Below are 23,730 nucleotides of genomic sequence, written 5' to 3'. Positions count from 1 at the left end.
GCTTGAGGAGCTTGAGGAGATGGAGGAGCCGGAGTCACCGCTGAGACGGAGCTCTCCTGTGGTTAATTAATGGACTGCAGGTGTGGGCGGCCCCGTCTCAAGCTGCAAAGTACTTTCTGTGACGAGGGACCGTAACGAAGGACACTTAGACACTTAGCGTGGAAACCGCAGCCACTATCAAAAGCCACGAGAGCTTCCTTCGGCGCCGACGGATTCTCCCGCGTGCCGAAACACCCCGAAACGCCACGTCGTGCCGCATCCCGCGGCGGACGAGCGATAAAGAAGCCACGTTCGCTCTCTACCTCGAGGTCGCAGAGGAAATTTCTGGAGAGAAACGCTAAATGAGTCGAGCGCTGCCCCGCCTCGCTTTTTTCTCTGTGTTTCGCCTCCGCCACGGGCTCCGAGGTGGAAAGTCCGGATTCGGACAAATCCTTCGTCGACGGCCCGTCGTACCTCCGAGGAACAGCGTTAGCACGGGCTCAGTGAAAGATATTCCACGGCGGAGCGCGTCTTTCCGACAAATCTGCCGACAACACGGGGCATGACAAGCGTAGAGCGCCGGCACCGCCGTCGCTGACGGAAGGGAAAGTGGAAATAGAGTCCGGTGGAATCCGCGCGTATACGACCGCTAAACTACAATCACCATTCAGCTTTTGCAGCTGCAAAACGTAGACGCGTCCAACACCGACGAAAGGGGTTTAATCTAGCATTGTTCTCCAATCTGCCCATGATATTTAGGTTTTTGTCCTTTTTTTCACGACACAACGGGATTGATTGTGCCATTAATTATTACCCATTGTCAGGGAGCGGGGACAAAAATAGCGTACGCCAACCTCACTGGGATTTCTTACACATTTTGAATTCGAATTATCCTCAGGGGAAAATTTTCTGCTCAGATTTAGCTTCATGTGAAAACTGCTATCGTCTGCGAGCCTTTCAAGACCCGCAAAGACTAACGAGTAGAGGGATTATTGCAAAAAAACACGTAGTTATGCGAAGCAAACGGGGGGATACATCAGGTTCGCCCGTTCCGTTTATCTTAATGTGTCGCTTTTAGTCCGGTTCCTGCAATGTTTCGTATGCCGCCGCAGCTCGACGTGTCCCGTCGCTCTTTTCGGGTTCCCGTAAAGTCCCAAAAGCCGTGATTTTTCGAGGGACGCCGATCGGAGATCCATCGTTTCCCGTACGAGCCAAGGAATGGGTTTGAAAAACAAAATATCGCCCGATCCGATTTCACGGCGTTCGACGTAACAGCGTTAATCCGTTCGGCTGCCGTCGCGGAGGTTCCTTTCGGACTTGTTTCGCGACATTTCCCATAATAACCCGATGCAACGAGAACATCCCGAGCTCACCAGGCACCTTCTTGCAGCGAGGCAGAACAGCTAACCTCTATGCGCTCCCTCTGTCTGTACATATACATGCATACATATATACATGCGGTACATCTATACAGGCACTCGTAGCATGTTTAGCGTGAACAGCTAATTCCACTTTGGTTTCCGTGCCAACGGTGAAATGTTCATCATATCAATATTGTCCTGTGCAGTTGGGTAAAAAATGCGGTCTGCACGAGTGGTAACGCCGGCGTGTGGAAACGGAGGCTTCGGTGAAGTGTTTACTTTGAACGCTTGGTATTCCGATGAGTTATGCATTTCAGGGTTTTTTTTTTTTTTGGCGAGTCGTCGCGTGCGGTGAAAAAACAGTATCGTCGAGGAAGATGAAGACCAGGGGGAGGATCCGGCCTCAGCGACGGCTCGTTTTCACTGCCGTCCCTCCTTTTGTGCGATACTTTGCTTCTTGAACCGATGGAAAATGTTTCGGTCTCAGCCCGAAAAAGGGAACATCGCGTAAATTTGCCTGTTGGTGAGTTTCCTCGAATGCCACGGGTCTCCCCGTTCCCTCTGGCTGGCGGGACGGACGTTAAATCGGCAAAGAACCTCGCAGCGACACTGGAGATGCGTGTCACACGCGCCAATTTATACCTGATACCTTCCCGCCGACCCCCCGCCTGCCGGGGATTTCCTCCCTCTGCGAGAGCAGAGCGTGTTGAAGGAGTCCGCCGGGTGCATTTTCAAAGATACTATTTCCCCCACGCTGCTTTGCAAAGATGTCCGAAATGTCATTTTGATCATGCATGATGTGAAAGCAGACAACAAAAGCGCCTCAACCGAGGACTCCTGTGTGAAAGAGTCGGTGCGGCTCTTGTCCTTTTGCTTGTTTATTTTTGTCAAAACGTCGGGAAGAAACTCGCCGGTGTCCGCTGCCGGTTCGCCTCCAGCCGTCGGAGAGGATCCGATCGCGAGCGACCCGACGGAGCCCCGCGTCCCGGCGCGACCCGTCTTCTTTACTCCGGAAGGACAGACGCTCTCCGGATAGCCGTCTCCGCTCGGAAAGCATGGTGAGACGGAAGACGTCTCCCGCGATTGCGGCTCGGCGTGCGGCACGACGGTGACGCCACGCTAATTGGCTAATGTTTTTATCTCCGGCGCGCCGGCTGTTTGAAGTCGCAGCAGAGACGTCGACACTTATTTGCTTTAAGCTTCGAACCGGCCGAGATGAACGCGCGCGAACCCCCGATTTTGAGACGGGGAAACTCCGGAGCGAGCGTCGAATCCCCACCTCCGAGCCGGAATCGTCCCCGGCAGCTGGAAGCGGAGGATCTGAGCGCGCCGCCGACCAGGTGCCGCTCCGGAGCAGGCTACGCCGTCTTCTCCGGACTGACGATGGCGCCGTTTGTGCGAGAGGGAGCTCCTCGAGCGATAAGTTTAAGGGGGAAGAATGGGAGTTTAAACATCTCGCCAGGCTCATGCTGACAAGCCAGCTGCCGCACTGTGATGCACGGAGGAGGTGTGACTTAATGCGGCTGAGCGCCGGAGGTTTTTGGCTTCCGCCGGCAACGCTGAACTGTAAAAGAAGAGCGGTGGAAATAGACGATCTCACTGCGATGAGGGGAGAAAAGACGTCCCTGAGGACGGAGCGAAAACCCCGAAGCGAGATTCTTCAAACGCGCTCCGGGAAACTCGGATTACGTAATGCTAGCGTGGCGCTAAAATGCGCTTTGAATATGTGAGATCGGTCCCATAATGATCACGCCGCCAAGAATCAATATGGGTTTAGTCTGTGAGTTTATCATAGCGTCTTTGTCTCTGCGCAGCATCTGCTTTCTGGAAACTTTCCAGCGTTGCGCAGCGGTGACGAGTTTAAGGCTTCTGCCTTCTCCGCTTCCATTCCATGCTCGCTTTCCTCCGGTCCTGGTTCTCCGCTGTCCTTCCAAGGCCAAGGGCATGCAGGACCTTCACCGCACACCAGAAATTGTCCAGGAGGAGTGAGGAGTGACTCGTTGTTTCGTTGTCCCTCGCCCGCCCTAGCGCAGATTTAAAGTTTTCTATCTGATTTTATATTGCGGATTTCTGCCACATAAATGTATTCTTATATATTCATTGTTTCAATTGTTTTGATGGAAAAAAGAAGCGTTTTCCAGGGTGGCGACCGAGCGGCTGGTGTTTCTAAGAGTAATAAGGGTGCGGCACAGGTTGATGGGAGTGTAAGGAGGGCCAGAAATAATGAGAACACACGCGGCTGATACTTTGCAGAAGTCCATAACGACGACATCTGAACGAGAGGAAGCTCTATGAGTATTCTGAACGGCTGTTTGTCTCCGTACGTGGCCGACGACCGGGGCGGGGGGAACCTCGCCTGTCGCTCAGTGACAGTAGAAAAGCAATATGGATGATGAATGAATGAATGAACGAACGAACGAATGAATGAACGAATGAATGAATGAATGAATGAATGAATGAATGAATAAATGAATGAACGAACGAATGAATGAACGAATGAATGAATGGATGAATGAATGAACGAACGAACGAATGAATGAATGAATGAACGAATGAATGAATGAACGAATGAATGAATGAATGAAACCAAAGCGACTGCAGGATTGCGATTTTCCGGAGAAAATCCGGCTGCACATTAATAACAGAGAGAACGAGACTTCGGCTTTTCAGCTTTTGCAATTGTATTTGTTGCTTTGTCTTTTATTGTTTTTCAGCTGTTTATTTAATTCTTTCTAAAATGTTAGATAAATATAACAAGCTGTGTTTTAAAGCCCGGTAAGTCAATGAACAGATCTGTGCCGCTCGCAGATGCGCTTTGCATCGGTTAAGCTCTCTAATCCTACAAGTTGCGGCGGTGAACATCCGAGCGGCGGCTCGACATTAAATCCTCGTGTCTGTTCGCCACAGAAATGATCCTTTACCGAAACGCCGTCTTCTTTAGTCATTTGTGAGTTTGTATTGGTGACTGATTGTAAAATATGGATTCCCAACTGCCTCGCGATTTGCAGCGTGAGCATTTAGGCACTGAAGCAGATGTTTGCGGGAGCGTCGGTAGCCCGAATGTGGTTTTGTGACCTGTAGGGATTTCGTGTTGATGCAGATGTTCTTTTTTCATGATAATTAATGCAATTTTCTTCACGGCCTGATGCTCTCGAACAGGGGCGGGCCGTTGTTTTGGCTGGCACGCCGCATTTCTTATTTCATTTTTCATTAAACTCGGTCAACTCCGTATCATGTCAATGAAACAAAATGAAAATTGCAATTTAAATATTTAGACTTTGGGGCATTTCATTGATCACATCATGCGCCGACATGATTTCGCACGCAATCATCCATACAAAACTAAACAAAAGGAAAAAATGAGGAGCATTCAAATTCGATAGCGATAGAAATACTTCTTAAAATATTCAAAGAAAATAGTTTCACGGGCCGAATGAAAAAGCAAAACGAGCCGGATGCAAACCAGCGGGCCGTAAAATGCCCGGGTCTGCTCTGGACATCAGGAAACGGATGCATATGTACAACCCAAAGAAAAAAACATGTATGCTAGAACGGTGGCGTATATGTTTCGGGCTGAGACTCCGGCATCTCAGATCCGACGACGCGATTGTTTCGTTTTTTTTCCGGAGCTTTCTGGATAGCCGTTCCTCACCTCTGCACGTAGAAACTCTTTTCGGCCCGATCGCCGCACAAAGACGCGCTCATCAACATAACAAACCCTTTCGGCGCAGATCGATGCTCGACTCCGGCTGTTATACGCCAGAAACTGCCCGCCGTCGGCCGGAACTGAAGGAGCCTCTCGCATGCTAGCGGGAGCATCGAGGAGAGTCGCTGAGATCTGACGCCGGCGGAGCCGACGCGACGGTAACGCGCCCGGAGACGGGACGCGCCTGAACCGGCGCCGAACCGCCCTGCCGCTGTGAGCGGCGCTGATTGTCGTTGGCCGAGATGCCTCTTGGCAGAACGCCGTCCGTGCGCAAGCGGGCCGCCGACAAGCGAGCAGATGTGCGGGATTACGCTTTTGTCGCGGCTCTCTTCCATCGTACGACAGGAGACGGGGCAAAACGCGAGCAACATTGTGTATTTTTGAAGCGCTTCGGTTTTGATCGGCGGCGCGGCGCTCTTTGGACTGCCGGAGATTTGCGGCGACGGACTACGCAAAGAGACGTACCCATGTAGATTGGGGGCGTGACCCATCCTGCCGCAACTAATCAATTTCTTTCACCTCGACCTTCGGGATCACCGGCCCGCCTCGCCCGCCGAGCCGAGATCTGCGACCGTACTCGTTCCCGTCGAAATGAGAGGTGAGCTTCGGTGATCCGGCGCGGAGGATTTTAATGATCCCGGCTTTATAGCGCGACATAAAGTACGGCGTAATGATTCCTGACAGGGATGCTGAGGCGGCAGAACTCCGCCGTGCAGAACCCGACCCCGTCCCCTCCCTTCCTAATCACGAGCCCGGTGGGCTCCTCCTACTTCGTCACGTCTCGGTGAAAATTTACGGCCCCTGCTCGGCGCAGACTGAGCTTTTTTGCATATTACCCATCCGCCCTCGGGGACGGAGCCATAGATCACCGCGTTCGTTCGATGGTTCGCGGCGGGACGGGACGGGAGGAGAGTCGGCGGAAAGAGCCGCGGGCTCGGCGCCGACGCGCCGCGCGTGGAATCGATGGGAACGGAGGAACGCCGAAGTCTTAATCAACCGAAGTTCGTACTCGAGCAGAAGCGTGAAATAAATAATTTCATTTTAATCGATGATGGGAAAAATCAATACACAATACAAATGTTATTTGAATGATAAATGTTCTCGCCCTCGCTCTCTACATACGTACGGACGGACGGAGAGAAACCGCTAAACTAGTCATTCGACAGAAACAGCCAATCTGGCTTTTCAAACCAGCGCCGGACGGCTCACCCGCGCCGCCGCGTCCTGCAGCTTTTAAGACGCGGCTTCATTACTTATTCTGGAGCTTGGCCTGTCACGGTGGAGAGCGATCCGTTTACAATGGAAAGCAACGCCGCCCGAGTCGCCGAGCCCTTTCAGAGCGGCGCCCGGTGGAGATCTCGCCGCCGTTATCGGTCCGCGTGCATTGCCTCGTCCAAACCACAACTTTGTCCTCGAATGGAAGTCGGGGGCTTTTATTTATTTCATGTTTATCGAGAGGAGGCGATATAACGCCTTCGGGGGCTCCGTTGCAACTGATCGAAAAACCTGGAAAAACAACAACGCCGGCGAGCCCTTCGTCAAAAACCAACCTTTCCAAAAAGGAGAAGGTTTTTCCCCTGAAAGAAGCCGTCTTCAAACCCGAAATGAAAGAGTCGACACCTTCGGTACGCCAAAGTAACGCAACGCTCGTATCAATGATCATTTCTGTGCGTTTAATATCAAGCTCCGTGTTATATGCATACATGTATAGAGATAGATAGATAGATAGATAGATAGATAGATGGATGGATGGATGGATGGATGGATAGATAGATAGATAGATAGATAGATAGATAGATAGATAGATAGATAGATAGATAGATAGATAGATAGATAGATAGATAGATAGATAGATAGATAGATAGATAGATAGATAGATAGATAGATAGATGTTTTATTTTTTATTTTTTTCCAAATGTGACACAAAATTACACATAATCCAGGGTTCTACCTGAAGTTTGCATGTTCTTTCGATGAGACTCTTCATCCTCTCACTCACTAAATTGTGAATGAGAGGGTAAATGGCTAATGGTTGTATGTTTCTGATGGTTGTATGTCTCGTGGTTGCATGCAGTTGAAGCAGTAAAGTATATTCTAGCATTCATTGTTCTAGAATGTGCTACGTGGGTGATTTACATGTATTTCCAATGATTGAAGTCTTCATCGGCTCATGTTTAGCACCAGTATTCTGGTGACAATCATGCATCCCCGGTCGCCCCCGTTCACTTCAAGGTTGAAGGCTGGGACTCTCTGGCTTTTGTCATCCTTTTATTTGGATCCTGCTTCCAATCAATGTTCGGAATTGACTATGTACACACACTGCGACACACACACACACACACACACACGCACAGCCTCGGGCACGCGACATAATCGGAGGAGACGATACGGTCGCTCTGGCCAAAAAACATTTTAGGCAGAATGGAGAACATGTTTTTGCATATCGCGAAAGCCGGAGTCACAATGCGGAAGATGGCCGGGGCTCATTTTTGCATCAAAACAGGGTGAAAACGTGCCTGAGCGGAGGGCGTCCCGGGGTCGGGGCCGATTATGCAAATGTAACATTTATGCCGAAAGAACACAAAAACAACGAACAGTTAAGTAAAGCCACATGAGTAATCGCTTCCCTGATTCACATTCAGATTTGGGCAAAACAAGATAAATATACATTTAAAGCATCTTAAATGCTCATCTTGTATGCGAGGGTGAAATGTAATTGAATGACTCCAGGGCGAACGCCGTACACGAATGTCATTTCCCGGTTCTTTAAAAATCAATTCAAACCAAATACGTGTGCGGACGGACGACGTTCGGCCGGAATCGATTCCTAACATGTCGTCTTCGATGCATTCGAGCGGGACGAAGCTCACGCGTGATGCTTTCTCTGGGCCGGACGCCCCCGAGCTGCCCCGCGGGCCGAACCGACGCCGAACCAGCTTTCGGCGCCCTCGCCGGAGACGTGACTTTCGGACACGGCGCCCTTCGACGCGGAAAGAAAGACCCGCGGGTTCGGGATGCGAGGATACCGCGGCGGTGAGCGATGGGATGGATGTTCCCCGGCGAACCAGAGGTCTTACCATTCGTCTGTTTCATCTGCTTCATTTACAACCGGGCGGCAGCGCGTTCGGGTACGGCAGGCTGGCAAAACTGACGGTTCGCTTCGGCGGACTTTCTCCGCTGTACTTCACCTCAGACAGCAATCAGCTTTAGCTGAGAGGAATCTCAATTGGCTCTAAATCCTACACTCTTGTTCCTGCTGCAGTGCAGTCTTCTGACGTTTCTCCCATCCTGCACAGCCTCTCCCCGCTTTTTCCATCATACTTGAATAGATGGTTATAGCCCGACGCCTTTCAACTATAAATTGCGTAATTGAGTATTTGACATCTATACGGCATCGGCACACTAACAAACATCTGTTTGCCTCCCTCTGTTTACTCGGCTTTTCTCGATCACCTTGATGTCTACGTGACTATAAAAAGGGAACGTGCCGCGATCTCTATTCGAAACGCTGACGATGACTTATTGCCCGTCGGGCCGACCCCTTTCTGCGTGCAGAAGAAGTTTTTCTCTTCGTATCGTGTCTCGCGTTAGCTCAAGGCCAGTCTTAGAAACACGTCCGCGAAGGCTCACGGTCCTCCGGGTCACGGCGGATTCTTGTCAAAATCGTGGCAACCGGACTCGAATGTCTCCGCTCGAAGACGTCCCGGCCCTCGGCCCCGGAGGCTTCTTCAGTTCCGATGACCTGCGGGGAGTTCCACGGTGTCACCGCCGGGGTTCGGGCAGGTCTAGGTCATGGCGGTTTGTCACGTAAATGGAGACGTTGTCCACCTACACCTGAAGGCTGAGGGTTCTTTCAAAGAGATAAATGTTCGTATTCTGGCCAGAGAAAACGGAGATGAGTCAAAGCAGCCATCTTTGTCAAAAAACCATCCAAGCAACCCGGAAAGATCCCCCACCAGAAGCGGCCCCCGGTAACGTCCACCTGAGCCTCAGTCCATTGGACTCCTGTGTCTGGCTTTAACCTTTCACATTCCAATCCACGCAAATCCCCAAAAGTTGCTCCTCCGTCCCCAAAGAACGGCACCCTCCATTAGCATAACAACCGCGATTAGCATAACAACCCCTTAGCAATAACAGCCCATCAGTTTTTACCATTTATACCATGAGCCGCCCACAAGCCAGACACTGACATCGGGAAACTCCCCGCAGGTCAATCGGACCCAGAGAAGCCTCTGGGCGGAGGCCTGGGGCGTCTTCAAGTGAGGAAATTCAAGTCGGGGAGATTTCGTCTTCGAAACAGAACGCGTTTCATATCTGTGTATGACTCCAGAGAAAGACTTTCCCTTTGGGGTGAGAAATAAAAGGTGACATCTTTCCATCGGCGGTTCTTCTCCCGCGCATACAATATTGCCATCCCGCAAGTCTGCAAGTTTTACGGCAGCGCCAGTCGTATTGGTATCATTTCTGTCTCCTTTGCAGAGCTACTCTTTGAGCGCAGATATACGGAGTCTCCAGACTATTTAGTGACACGCCGCAATGAGGAGCAGAGGCTCATCCTTCAGGCCGCGAAGGCACACGCTCGTCGCTTCAGACCGGAAGCTGTATTCATTGCCGGGATTCGCTCCGAGATAGAAAGTTCAGAAGAGGTAGAGCGGGTGTCTCACGCCGCTTCTTGACAGCTCCTTTACTTTTGGAATTCTCCCATTTCAGTCGGGAACGTTTCGTTTGATAACGTCGCAAACCTCAGTTGCAACCTCCATTTTTCTTTATAACCCCTGTTTGCTTTTTTTTGTAATCGACTCTTTCCCGGTATTTGAGTCGCTTTTCTTTTATTTCTCACGCCACCCTTTGTTTGAGTTTCTGAACTAACACGCTCCACGCGGTGCACTCGACCGGGGCGCTACCGTTCAAACTACTCCGACGCGTTCACGCCAAAGTGCGTATCTCAGGGTAAATATCTCATCCGAGGCCGCGGGCGGAATCCGACGGCGCTCGTCCTCCGGAAGCATGCGGAGAACGCGTCCGTCCCGCCGCATCTCACTCATTTTCTCATGGTTTCGGTCTTAAAAATCATCCCACGGAGGATTCCCTGCCAGGCGACGCCTCAGCGCCCCTACTGACCCGTGAGGATGAGTTCCTGCGGAATCCTGGGTGGGCCCATTACATGGAAAAGCACTTCCAGGCGGGGAGCAGCATTAAACCGTCACCTACGTTTCTTGCCACATTTCAGGGCTGTGGAAATGAGTTTGTCGCAGAGGCGGCCTCCCGGTGCGCCATCCGTCCCGGTGTCTCCCGAGGAAACGGTCGACGACGACGTCACTCGGGTTGAAATGGCTCGAGGACACACACCGAGAGGGTCTCTGCTCCGGCTAGCTTTGCTTCTGCCTTGCAGGAGCGTGACTCGCTATGCTAATTGGAACGGTTACTGCCATCACCGTGAGGAAGGGATGTCATTAGATTACAATACTATTAACATATTGCATAGTCATTTTGCAAGTCATTGGTAGCACAATTTGATGTACACTTTACAAAATGAAGCAAGTATAAATATATATATGTGTGTGTGTGTGTGTGTGTGTGTGTGTGTGTGTGTATACGCATATACATATCTATATGTTTGTATGCATATATGTATGTACACTGCTCCAAAAAATAAAGGGAACACTTAAAAAACACATCCTGGATCTAAATGAATGAAATATTCTTATGAAATACTTTGTGTAAATGTGCTGACAACAAAATCACACCAAAATGATCCATGGAAATCAAATGTATCAACCCATGGAGGTCCGGATTAGGAATCACACTCCAAATTAAAGTGTAAAAACAAACTCCAGGCTGATCCAACTTTGATGTAATGTCCTTAAAACAAGTCCAAATGAATCTGTGTTGCTTCCTGAGTGGACGCTATGATTTCACACGAGTGGGATTGACTTGGAGTTACATTGTGTTGTTCAAGTGTTCCCTTTATTTTTTTGAGCAGTATATATATATATATAAACATATAAATATGTAAAATTCCTGAGCCACAGAAATGTAAAATATATATATGGTGTTTGCAGTAATGGGTGATCATTTGGATGGGGTCGATCATTTGTCATGGTTTTTCCCCCCAACAAAATTAAACAACTAATAATGTGTGGGTAATAATTACGATGAATCCACATCTCAACACGTCGCGCACGCATTTATGGAGCCTCCGAGACAAACAATGCCATGATATTATAGATTGTGAAAGGACTTATGTCGCTATCAAACAACTGTTACAACAGAAAGCAGGATGATGCCGCTCCCAACCGCAATGTGCTTTGTTTATATGCCACTGTCAAGTGCAGCATGAATAATAAGCTTTTTCTGAGTGCAGAGCATCTAAGTGGCAGTGGTCTGGGGGTGTATTTTTGGCCCTCTTTGACATTAAAAGAGAAAAGGGGAGAGCGCAGTGAAAGACATGATTAGTCACAGGTGTTCCGGGCGCTGACGTAAACTACTTATGCTGGTCACAGAGTACATTAATATAATAATGGACAGATTCCGGAGCTGAGTGGGCAGCAAAAGACACGCCGAGGTACCAGCGCTGGAAAACAAGAGATCGGAAAAACGTCGCCGGCTGCACGGCGCCTCGTAACGTTCGAGATGAGTTTATGCGCAGAAGACGGGTTCCTGGATTTTAACCCGCCGACACCCGAACGGTTCGTCACCCCGCGATCCGATCAGAGATCAGTGCGCGAGAACCCGTCCGGCGGCTTGTCAGACGGCTGTAACGCAGTAAGATGGTGATATTTGAATGGACAAACATGACTTTCACGGGCTTATGAACCGTTCCGTCGCCGCTAAAATGACATCGATAGCCGTCCAACTTTGTTTTGAGGTGGGAACACGCGGGACCAGTCGTGGCGTTGCTGTGCAAACGGTCCCGCGTCCTCTCCTGCGTTCGCGCCGAATTACTCGTCCGACAGACCGAAGGCACTCGCGTATCTCGACGTGCGATCGGGACGAGGTGTCCCGACATCGTGGCGGTCGCCGTTTCCCTTTTTTTTTTCCACTCCCTTTAAAAATTTGTCCTTGACTTGCCAAACTGGAGAAGAGCCATTGTAAATCACTGAACCTTTCACCGCTTATTCAGAGGAGATGGGGATATAATCACAGCCACCTTCAGCTGTGTGCTGTACTCTGAACTTTTAAAGATACATATATTTATATATATATATATATATATATATATATATATATTAAATAAGATGTCACATTAGTACAGCGCTGTGATTTATGCATTAAATAGGGAGCGTTACAGAAACTAGACAAAGTGAAGAAATAGCGCAAGGATAGAAAAAATATTGTGGCAAGGATCTGAAAAGACAACAGACGATAATAAGAATAAAATAAACATGTTACGAGACGCCCCGTGCATTATTATTCAGTTATTATCATAAAAGCGGCGCTTATTTGCATGGCTGCAAAGATAGATCCATCAGCTTCGACGTTGAAGTTCCCCGCCGGCAAAACAGCCGTGACCCGGCGAGGCGTGGTCGCCCGAAGGTCCTGTTGTGTCTGGCGCCGGGACGTGAGCGGAACATCTATTACGTCCCGCGAGGTGCCGAGCCGGGCCTCCGCGGACGGCTTTCTCGGCGCAATCTCTCCGATATCCGATTGGACTGAGACGCGGACGTCTCAGAGGCCCGGGTAGCGCCCGTCCACCCGAGTAGAGCCAAAAGTCCCTGTTCTGCAACAGCGCTCCAGTTGATGGTGGCTGTCACGATACGTCACGTGAAATCACCGCCCTGCATTCCTAAAGAACCCGGTCCTGGCATGAGCAGAAAATCACCCAAGATGACGTGATCTATCGATACGTCTCTCTCTTTTTCTCTCGGAAAACTAGACACCGTCGCACAAAACCAAAACTTAAAAATCACCTATATATGCTGCTCAAAAAAATAAAGGGAACACTTGAACAACACAATGTAACTCCAAGTCAATCACACTCGTGTGGAATCATAGCGTCCACCCAGGAAGCAACACAGATTCCTTTGGACTTGTTTTAAGGACATTACATCAAAGTTGGATCAGCCTGGAGTTTGTTTTTACACTTTAATTTGGAGTGTGATTCCTAATCCGGACCTCCGTGGGTTGATACATTTGATTTCCATGGATCATTTTGGTGTGATTTTGTCGTCGGCACATTCAACTGTGTAAAGAGCAAAGTATTTCATAAGAATATTTCATTCATTTAGATCCAGGATGTGTTTTTTAAGTGTTCCCTTTTTTAATTTTTTGAGCAGTGTATATATCTATCTGATGCAAATACATATATGTAGATCTATAAGGACCGTCCCGGTTGTCCCTCTGTCACCTGCAGTGTTCCTGTCCAGGTTTCCATCAGAAACCCGTCACCTGTCCGGGCAGCCGCTCCCCGGTCGGATCCCGGCGGCTCAAGTCCGCCGAAACGCCGCGGGCTTTCTCTTCGTGCACGTCGCTCGCTTTTCTCGCCGTGCGGCTTCTGGCATCAACAGCCCCGCTAATTGTTCCAATGAGGTAGCATTCGTCGGCAACGACTAGATTTGCATAACATTTGTGGCGTACCGCCGACGGGCATCCTTAACGTTCAAACGTGACAAACGGCGCCCTTCAGAGGCTTCATTCACGCCCATCATTATCTCTCCGCTGACAGACGGACCCTATAGAGAGATGAATAAAGAGATAGATACGTTATTACATACGTGCTCGCCGTATCAAACACGCGCTCTGATCACGGATCGTGTGCCGTGACCCCGCGTGTCTCCACCTTGTCTCGCTAATACGAATCGTTTCAAAGACGAGCCAGGATCCGTCCGATACCGCCGGCGAATTCACACGATCGCCGTAAAAATCAGAAATCATCACACAGAACTGAAGGCCATTAGAGTCAAGTGGGTGTTTTTTTTTTTTTTTTTTTATCCCGGAAGAATACAAGGCTTAGTAGCCGCTTTCACCATCAAACCATTTATCCCTTCGTATACGTCGGATTCATGTACGATTCCCCCGGGGGGCAAACATCAAGCTGCAGGGGAAATTATAATAAGGAGTCTGGCGGGATCTGTGCAACTTGTCACGCGGGGAAGGAAAACACCATCGCTATATCTATAGGTTACAGTTTCTGTTGAGTTATTGGTAAGAGTGAGGAATCTAAAAGGCTAATGAAACACATGGCGGATAAAGATAACCAGCAAGTGGACGTATGTGTCAATAGAAGACGGGCACTGTCACCTCGCTCAAACTGATGGCCGACGGTCTCAGAGTAGCAATAGAATCTGCCTCGCCGTGATCATTCTTCTGGGCCGGCAAGATAAATTTGATTGAATATAAATTGCATGAGGTTAAATGTCAACAATATTCGATTTTTTGGTCAAAAAATATTCTAAAATGCTCCGGATGAGAGCTACGGCTGAGATTTGAGTGAAAATGTAATATTGCGATACACCGTGGGCACAATTTTTAGGCCAGCGATTATTTCGCCCGTATCATCATTTTATCCATCGCTTCACTTCCGAGCTCTAGAAACGCATGGGATTGAACGCCCGTGAGGCGGTGTGTGTTTGTGGAACGAGGGACGGCGTGGCCTCACGAGATCGACACCCTTCATCGAGATGTGCAGAATTACCGGGGAGATTCTTCTCCTCGGAAACAAACGGGCCAAAAAAGAGATTCAAGTGACTCTGAAAAGGCAAAAATGATAAAAAGTGCATCAGAGGGATGCAACACTCTTGAACTATCTCAGATATGGGGGTGCGATCACAGAGCCGTCACACGTTTGGCCGCAAAGAGTCGACGGGGTCGCAAGAAAGGCGTCGAGAAGAGAAGACGCAAAATCCTCAAAAACACAACTTGCTTCATAATGTTGCACGCAGCGTGTATTGCTGCGATCTAAATACGCAATTTATATGTATATTATATACCGATAATAATATAGCTGCGTGGCTGAAATGATCGATAATGATTGAAAGGCCTTCGAATAATTGTCGGCGTTTCCCTTACGCAAGTTAATTTACGGCTTGAAATGAATATTTTCTTATCTCCGCACGCTACTAAAACTGCCTGCTTGCAAAAAGAAGGCGCTTAGCAAATTTTAAAGTGATGTAATAGATTATTTTTGTGTGAGCGCGTGTCCTCTGACTGCCGTGTCTCGGTGTTTCCGAGGTCACCGGTGGTGCCCGAACAAACACGCCTTCCGCACGGATTCTGGCGTGACACGCGTCCGACACAAAACGCGACCACAACAAACTGCGCTCTTCGACACCGCTTGAAATTCAATGTAAAATATATTTATGGGAATGGCTGAGAGAGATGTTTGTGTGTTTTGGTAAATATCATTTTCATTTATTAATCGCCGCTTGGCTGCTCACGTTGTCTGCAAACACTGAATGGCCATTCAGTGAAGGACTGGGTGGAGGGGGGGGGGGAGGGGGGGGGGCGGCGCGCTCCGGGTTTTGACATTTCTTTCATAATTCTCACAGATTCTTTCATTTAGGCCCTAATTACAATACGAAAGAGAAACTGATGACTCGGATTATACTTTTGAATATTCATGGCTTCATTTACTTGGGGAAAAAAAAAGTCTTGTTCACATCCTCTCACATTTATTGTCAGCATGTGTTCTACTGCAAACATCCTCGCGACCCCCGAGTCGCCGGTCTCCCGCGAATCGGTCGTAAATATTCTGTTTATCAATCCCAGATATCGATTCCTCACCGCAGACGACCCGGACGCAACGACAGCGCTGACCTTATTACCGGGTATAAACATGCGACGCGCTCTGGCGATGTCATCCCTCCCAGATGCATCCTAGTCCTTCAACTTCCCACCCACAGGTTTCAGATACAAAACCTAAACAAACTTTATTACCTGTGTGTGTGTGTGTGTGTCCATAGTCAGTGGTGGAGATGGATATGGTGGAAGTAAAAAGCCACACGTAACAGATGAATTGGAGAATAATGTGTGTTGGGACGTGACAGATGTAGACTAGATGTGCCGCTTCGAATCAATTTAGAATTGACTGATAGGTCAAGTCACGTTCGGTGATCTTCAAACAGCCCGTTACCGGGATTGTAGTAGAAGGCATCGCGCGACTTCCCTTGTCTCGTTTCGCCTTTTTGCTTTGCGGCTGTTTGAGACCTGAAGCTAAATCATTCGGCCTTCACCGGGTCTTCAGGACACGATCGAATCCGAGAAGCGGGTTTTCATTTTCAAAAAAGCGCGTCGAGATCCGAGGGCGCCCCGGAGAACGGCGTAAAGAGCAGATATCGGCGCGATCTCGGACACGTTTCCATCGGACGGTCGCTCTCCGAGAGTCGTCGCCGGACGGGGAAGTCGTGAGATTCAGCAGCGATGAACGGCCCCCGTGGCAAACATCTCCACCCCCGCTGCCAGCGCCATTGTCACACCACACACAGTCTCAACCTCTTGATTTTCCTATTTTCGGTCCAAACGGTTTCGAGCGCGTAGGCTAATGGACTGAAATTACTAGCTACGGTAACCTGCCGTCATACGTGTCATCACGTCGCCATGGATACGGCCGTCGCCGGATGGGAAGAACGGATAGGGTTTTAATGTAATGGTATCGTGCGCACCCCGCCGCGTGTTTTGTTCATTCATTTCAATGCGACTATGCAAGTTATGAGAGGCGACAGAATGTAACCCATCAAAAGGCATGGGGTTTCATCTCTCGCTTCGCACGTTTGCCCGTTGGTTTTTCATCCGTGGTCATTATCCTAATTAACCCACCGTTGACGTGCGGCAGAAAGCGCGAGATAGCCGGGCAACGACAACAGAGCCGGCTTGTGTTTACTGTGGCCACAGTGAGGAGGTGGGAAGGAGGAGAGCGCTACGGACACAAAGGGGGAGCTGTTTGCACACTACAAATAAAGAAGCATTGCTTTGCGTGTCCTCGGAGAGGGCGGAAACAAAAGAATAATGCAAGTGGCGTGAACAGAAGGGGTTGGGGGACGGGACGGACGGTATGCCCGGAAGTGGTGTATCGGCCGATGAGACGGGGATCGAGAAAGCGCAATGATAATCTTGATCCCGGCTATAGATCCGACTTTCTCCGATTGGCCCGCGGGCGCACTTGAGGGAGCAGAAGTTGTATGTCTCTCTCCGTGCGGTCCGGCGATCTCCTCCGGCGACAGCCGGGTTTGCCTCCGCGATCCTCGAGCCCGCGTGTCGGAGGAGCGGTACGGATGCCCAACCAGTGTATTGCGATGGCGCTTTTACGTCGATAAGATAAATTTGAAATAAACAATGGAAGGAAACTGTGAGCTATGAAAGGCATCGCACCACAGGTAAACTTGAGAAGAGAGTTTGTTTGGTTTGTCGGCCAAAAAAGGGGGATACGAGGGCCTTTCATTTTGGTGAATCAAATAGCCGGCAACGAAGTAAGTGATTTAACGTCGACTCCTTGCCGCTGCTCGTAAAACCCGGCGGGCTGAGATCCGGTGATATCGAACTACTCGTTTGGAGGACAAATTTTGTTTCGGCGATTAAAAAGGTAAAAGCGAGGTGCGAAATGAAGGTACGAGAAGATATGATAATGTCAAAGAAGGAGGTAGCTGGGTTACTACCTCCCACAAGGGGAACGGCAAAATCTCGCGATTTGCTTTGGGATGGATTGAATTTTGGAAGCGGTCCCAAGATTGACTCGCGATACGAGCCGCAGTCGATAAAAGGGGGGAAATCGGGGCGACGTGCTGCGGTTGTTCACGGACCCATAAAACCCCCTCTTAGACAGATAAAAAGAAATAACCCTCCAAAGGTGTTTTGGTGATCCCCGCCCCGAGCCGGGCTCCGTCTGACGGAACGCCGCCATCGATCGTATCAAAAGCCGTGCAGAAGTCTGGGATCACGAGGATCGGGGACGTGTCACCGTCAGACGTTATCCAGAAATAGGCCTCGACGGCGAGCAGCGCCGCCGCCGCCGTCCACCACCGGAGTCCACCACCCAGTCGCTGCTGTGTCCTTTGCAAAAAGAAGGCGTTTGGACAACGTTTTTTTTTTTAAATTTGATAGCTCGTAGCTTTAATTCAGGCAGCTCAACGATTTACTGTGAGGAAAGAGCATCGGAGACGGCGAGATCGACCGTGGGAAGGACACGCTCATTTATTTCAAGGGAAGAAATCAAGCAAAAGCTACTCTTTACTTTTGATTCATTGAAAGGACGAGGTGATAAAACGCAGTGTTTTCCAAAGTCAGCAAAGAAATATCCTCATCCGAGGACCTTTTTCGCCGCTTCTACTTGAACGTGAAATTAATATTAACGACACGAATGACGTTGCATCATTTCCACGCGATACGGCCGGATGAAGAGTTGCAAATCTGTCGGACAGTTTGAGCATCTGGAGGAACGTTATGGACGCTATAATTCTCTGCTTTACATTACGTGATGCTCCAATCCATTTCTTTTTTAAAGGAGTCCAATCCTCATCCGGGAAACAATGACATGACTCTATACCGTGCTCCACACACATATAGATATAGATATAGATATAGATATAGATATAGATATAGATATAGATATAGATATAGATGTAGATCTTACCAACGTGGCCTATTTGAGACTGACTGGTGTTAGCATGGAAGCTAGTGGTTTGCCGACATCTTTTCTGTCTTTCTAATGGCGAGGGAATTCCCAGAGCGGCACGAGGCTGCAGGGGTGGCGGCAGCGAGGAGTCCGTTCAATCCCTTTCTTCAATCCCTTTCTAGCTGCCATTCATAGGACGTATGAAGGAGAGGCGACTGAGAGAACGAACGCTCCCGTGTCTATAAGACGTGGTGAACCTGCCCGATCCGGTTCCATAGATGATGGATTGACTTTGTTCAAGACGACAGAATATCTGAAAGGGAAAATGTTGAACCGATTTACCGTTTAATTATCGTGTGAGTAAACAAATGGGCCTCATAGGATGAAATCTTTTGACCCAAATATCGCGTCGTTTCTACACAATGCGGTGAATTCAGCCGGGGGGGCGACGGAAAGAGACGGGCGGGTCACGCGTCGCCCGAGCGGCATCGTCATGTTGATTGTCCTCTTCGCTCACGGCCGCCGCCGCCGCCGCCACCGCCGCTCTTGTATCTTGCACAGTAGATGCAGCCCTCCCACTGTTTTGTCCATCTCTGCTGTGCCGCCTCTTTCCCGACACACAAAAGCCTGGCGGCAGTCAGAGCATCTTCTATCCGCTAATGCACGAGCCGTCGGCTCCCGCTCCGCGCAAAGGAATGAAACTTTTCCTCGTACTACAGGAGCCACCTCAGGGGCTTGTTAGCACTAATTAATATCCTGCCGCTTTCATGTCAGCTGTGTTGCTTGTGTTCCCATTCAATATACAACGCGTATCAAAGAGGAAAAAGAAAAAAATGCTCCCGGGTCATTTCGGAGGAGTCGAGGGAGCCTCGACGGGATGAGTTCTTCAACTTCCACTTGCTCTCCATCACGCAGCCTCCTGTGCTCAAATCTGCAGGGACCATGCTTTGGAAATTTGCAGAATTATTCAGTGAATATAATGAATATATACTGTATATATATATGTGTGTGTGTGTGTGTGTGTGTGTGTGTGTGTGTGGACTCCACAGGGTTCTCCCCTCGTCTGCCTGGGTTTCGTCCAGCGCCTCCAGTTTCCCTCTGCACTCCACACATGCAGGAGGTTCTTGGAGACCCTCAGGAGACCCTGAGCTGTGAATGAGAGGGCGAATGCTTGTTTGGCTCAGGATCAGCACCGTAGAAAATGAATGAATGAATGAATGAATGAATGAATGAATGAATGAATGAATGAATGAATGAATGAATACCATAGTTCTCGATGCTAACTATCGGTAAGCAAAAGGAACTACGATCACGGACCCGCGGCGTTCGGTCACCTTCTTCAAGTGATCGCCAAACTCATTTGTGGACATTTTTTCCCCCTGATTTAACACACGGCTCAGTTTTTTGTAAGTTTTCTGGAAAAAAAAAAAAAAAAAACGGCTCGGGCGATTCCTTTAGGAGGGCTCTAGTTAGAGGTCGGAGAAGGACGTCGAGCATCCCGACCCGGGCGATGGCGGCGGCGGTGGATTATCACCACGCTTCACGCAGATGTACAATTATCGTCGAGTGCTTAGAAACGTTTAGCTCCTCGCGACGCATTCGTCCTTCGCAAATATGCGCCGCACTTATGGGATGCAACTATTTGCGTGCCGGGTTGTCGTCCTTGTGTTTGGCTTGATTTTGCGCGGCCCAAAAGACAGACGGGCGACAAGAGATAAACGGCCGTGGAACTCTTATAAACAATATAAAGATGATATAAATCTGCTCCGTTTCCCCTCGGGCTGCGTCTCCATCATCTGTCTCGGAGGGATGTTTGATTTTTCATGTGTTTACCGAGCGTTAACTCCGGCGAATGTTAAAGCCTCGCTGATTATTGCCCTTTTTTCCGTCTCTCAACAGGTTTCCGCAGCACAGACCCGGCGATCAGCGGCGTCTGAGTGCGTGGGCGAATCCCCGTGCGTCTTTGACGGTGTGAATGTAGGAGGCTATTTATGCGCGATCCCGAACCAAACGGAAAAGCCCGGTATAGCGTCCAGCACTCCGATGCCGTAAGTACACTTTAAACCCTCCGTATCTCTTCTTTCGTTGCCGGGCGAAGGCGCGTGGACCGACGCACGTGAGCCGACAAACCCGACCGTTCCTCCTTCCGTCATGTAACAAACGCGCAGAAAGATCAAAAAGTCCACGGGCGAAAGAGTCCTATTTTCTTTTTCGCTGTGATACATATTCTCTCTCACGTTCCGCTCAAACATGCCATTTAAAATGAGTCACACATAATTATTCCCCCCGACCTTCGCTTCATCTCCGAGAGACCGAAGCGATCGTCCGTAAAAGGTCGGTTTGTGGGAGGCCGCCGTTCAACGCCGTCGCTGTGAAGGTGCGATCACACGTGCGATTGCGCGAGCGTCCTGTTTAGAGTCGCGTTTTCGCTCCCATCTGCAATTCGGCGCCGACGCCACGGCGGCGAGCGTGGAGCGGGAACGGAGCGGCGGATCGGTTGTGTGCCGGGTACATCGGCCGGTGGCTGCGACAGCTTTGCAAATGACCGCGGTAAATACGATGCTCGGGCTTTGCCGCGATCATCCGCGACCGTTTGTGTTTTTCTAGACGCGCAATAAATATGCGTGGCTTGTGCCTCTCACAAAAGCTCCCCGGTCGGTTTCCTACGGCAGGCCTCTCTGGAGCGCGGGGGCTCCTCCTGTGCGCTCCATGACAATAAGATGCTTGCACGTCCGTAGGACTTTTGAATAAGAGACACGACTCATTTGAACCGTTGCGCTCGGAGGTCATAAAATGTGTATAAAAACACCCGTGCTGCTTTGTGACATAACTGAGCTTTTCTCCATCAACGCAGCAAAAATGACATTGGAAAACATCAAAAAATGTCTAAGCCCTGAGCGATTCAGGAAGATGATCAGCCTCTTGTCCCGCAGAGGCGGCGTCTCGCGCTCCGCGTGTCGCGTCACATCGCCAGCCTCGACAACCAGTGGCCGTAAAAGGTTGCGCTCCGATTTCTTGGGACTCTGCAAAGCTCTCACCCGGATCTTTTTCCAAATAGGATATTTTTATTTCCGAGGCTTTCCTCCGAGTCCTCCTCCCGCGGGAGGTTCACTGGAGACGCCGCATTTCCCGGACGAGTGAACGAAAGGGTGAATCGTGCTTGACTGGCGGCCGGTACGGGTGAACTCGACCGACGAGTGAATGAACATTCATATATTGACATATCTTTGTAAAAGCCTCATATCTGTGCAAGATAGAATGCGTCTCCGAAGGCTCCGTGTCCGCAAACGTCCCAAAACATCTGGTTTTGAGCAAATGCGTCGCGGTTTGTGTCATGAGAAGTGAGCGCACCAATTCCTCTTGCCGCTTTTCAAGACACACAGCGTTCGACTGTGAAATGAAGCCGCCGCTGCTCACGCCGCAACATACGGCGTCCAAGGCCATGACGGATAGATTATTCAATAAGTGTCAATCAATTCAATTGATTTATGTGTTAGTTTTTGTGCAAACGCTCTATGAGAATGAGTGTAAAGTTAGGAAAATACATCGTCGCTTCATAAGCGTCACTCTGTCGCGTGAACAAATGAAGGAGGCGCCACGGACGCCTCAAACCGCCAGCCTTCCCATTGGACGGACACCCGCTCCGGTGCCACGTGAACAAATCATCCATTCGTCTATTCTTTACATCGTGATGGCGTGACGTTCAAACTCTGGTCACCCGTCGGGAAAAAGACGAAAAAGACGGTCAAAGTCCCGGCTCCCGTTGGCCGACGGGCACTTATGGGTTCAAGCCAGCGTTCGGTCGACTCCTCTTATCCAGACGCCGCCACCCTTTATCTCTACCTTTTCTCTTCATTATCGCACTTGACATTTCCTCCCCATTTCTCCAGCAACTTTGTCCTTTGCCTCTTCTTCTTCCCACGCTTCCCTTTGAACAGCGGATAGCTGTATTTTTATCCTGTGAGAACCCTCGCACGGTGCTAAACGTACAGCGGCCTTCAAACAAACAGGGAGGGTTCTCGCCCGGACGTACGGCCGACCCGCGGTCTCGGCTCTCCGGCTCACAGCGAGATATGCGAGGCCACGGTGTTGAGCGAGCGCGGATCAAATATGAGCGGGGAAGAAGTCGACGTTACTGCGTACGGTTGGATCGACCGTCGCCGATAGCATCTATGCACTTCTAACTCTGACTCCAGACTTGTTCACTAACCCACTTTGGGAACTTAGAGGGAGATTTTTGATTCGATTACGTTTACCGGCGTTCCGGTCTCCCGTCAAAAGCGTCGTCTCGGTCGGCGGCTCCGTCACACTCGGAGACACAACATTACTCGCTAGTGGACTTATTAAGAATGTCAGTTTGGCATCCGCTTATCGGAGTGTTTAGCGCTCTCACCTCACAGCGGCTCCATTGGAGCCCGCCTTTTTGGAGTTTGCATTTCCTGTAGGATAAGCAGTGGAGAGGATGAACAAATGGATGGATGGATGGATGGATGGATGGATGGATGGATGGACGAGCAGATAGATGGACGGATGGCAGTCATATTAAGTGATGTTAAGTGATATTAAGTGGGCGCTGTGGCTGATTCGGAGGATTAGTTCATCTCTGCAAGTGTTCACATAATACTTCTTCTGTTTCCATTTTATTTCCAAAGATTTTTAATGACTGAATGATTTAATGTTACACTGGCTATCTGTCTTGCCTTTTAATTTTAAAAGCCAAGGAACTAAGCGCTGTCCGTCCACTATCGCGATTGAATATCGGTACTCCGAGGCTCTGGGACCATTTTAATGGTTTTAAGATGGGGAAAGTTGCACCTCAACGGAGGGGACGTCGATCCCCGGCTCCCGGAGTGTCCTCGGGCAAGACGCCGGACCTCCTGTTGCCCTTGACGGCCAGGCTGGCGTCCGGCATCGGTGTGCGAGAGGGTGAATGTAAAATCTGGTGTAAAGCGCTTGGGAACACAGGGTGGTAAAAGCAGGATATTGTACACCGGAGGCGATGTGAATAAACGCGCACTCATTTCACAACGAAAGGAAGTAAAGAAAGAGTCAGGGTGTGTTGTGTTTGCCTGCCCGGCTCTGTTTTTTTGAAAATGGAAAAGAAAAAAAAAAAGATTGCATTGATTAAATAACACAGC

General features: G+C 49.6%; 1 protein-coding gene across 4 annotated transcripts in view; it reads left to right on the top strand.

The window, feature by feature from the left end:
- frmpd3 (FERM and PDZ domain containing 3) overlaps nucleotides 1–23,730 on the top strand; it is a 71,409-nt gene that overhangs the window by 12,873 nt on the left and 34,806 nt on the right. For all 4 annotated transcript variants that reach the window (XM_086158347.1, XM_086158349.1, XM_086158351.1 and 1 more), the window contains one exon: nucleotides 20,492–20,640. In XM_086158347.1, the coding sequence (XP_086014473.1) occupies nucleotides 20,584–20,640 (57 nt within the window). In that variant the 5' untranslated portion in view covers nucleotides 20,492–20,583. The remainder of the gene's footprint in view (nucleotides 1–20,491; nucleotides 20,641–23,730) is intronic.

This window comes from Fistularia commersonii, chromosome 13, assembly GCF_037954325.1.
Source record: "Fistularia commersonii isolate RoL2024-O1a breed Wild chromosome 13, RoL_Fcom_v1.0, whole genome shotgun sequence".
Taxonomy (NCBI): domain Eukaryota; kingdom Metazoa; phylum Chordata; class Actinopteri; order Syngnathiformes; family Fistulariidae; genus Fistularia; species Fistularia commersonii.
The sequence above is the reverse complement of the archived record's forward strand: the minus strand, read 5'-3'. Positions and strand labels throughout refer to the sequence as shown.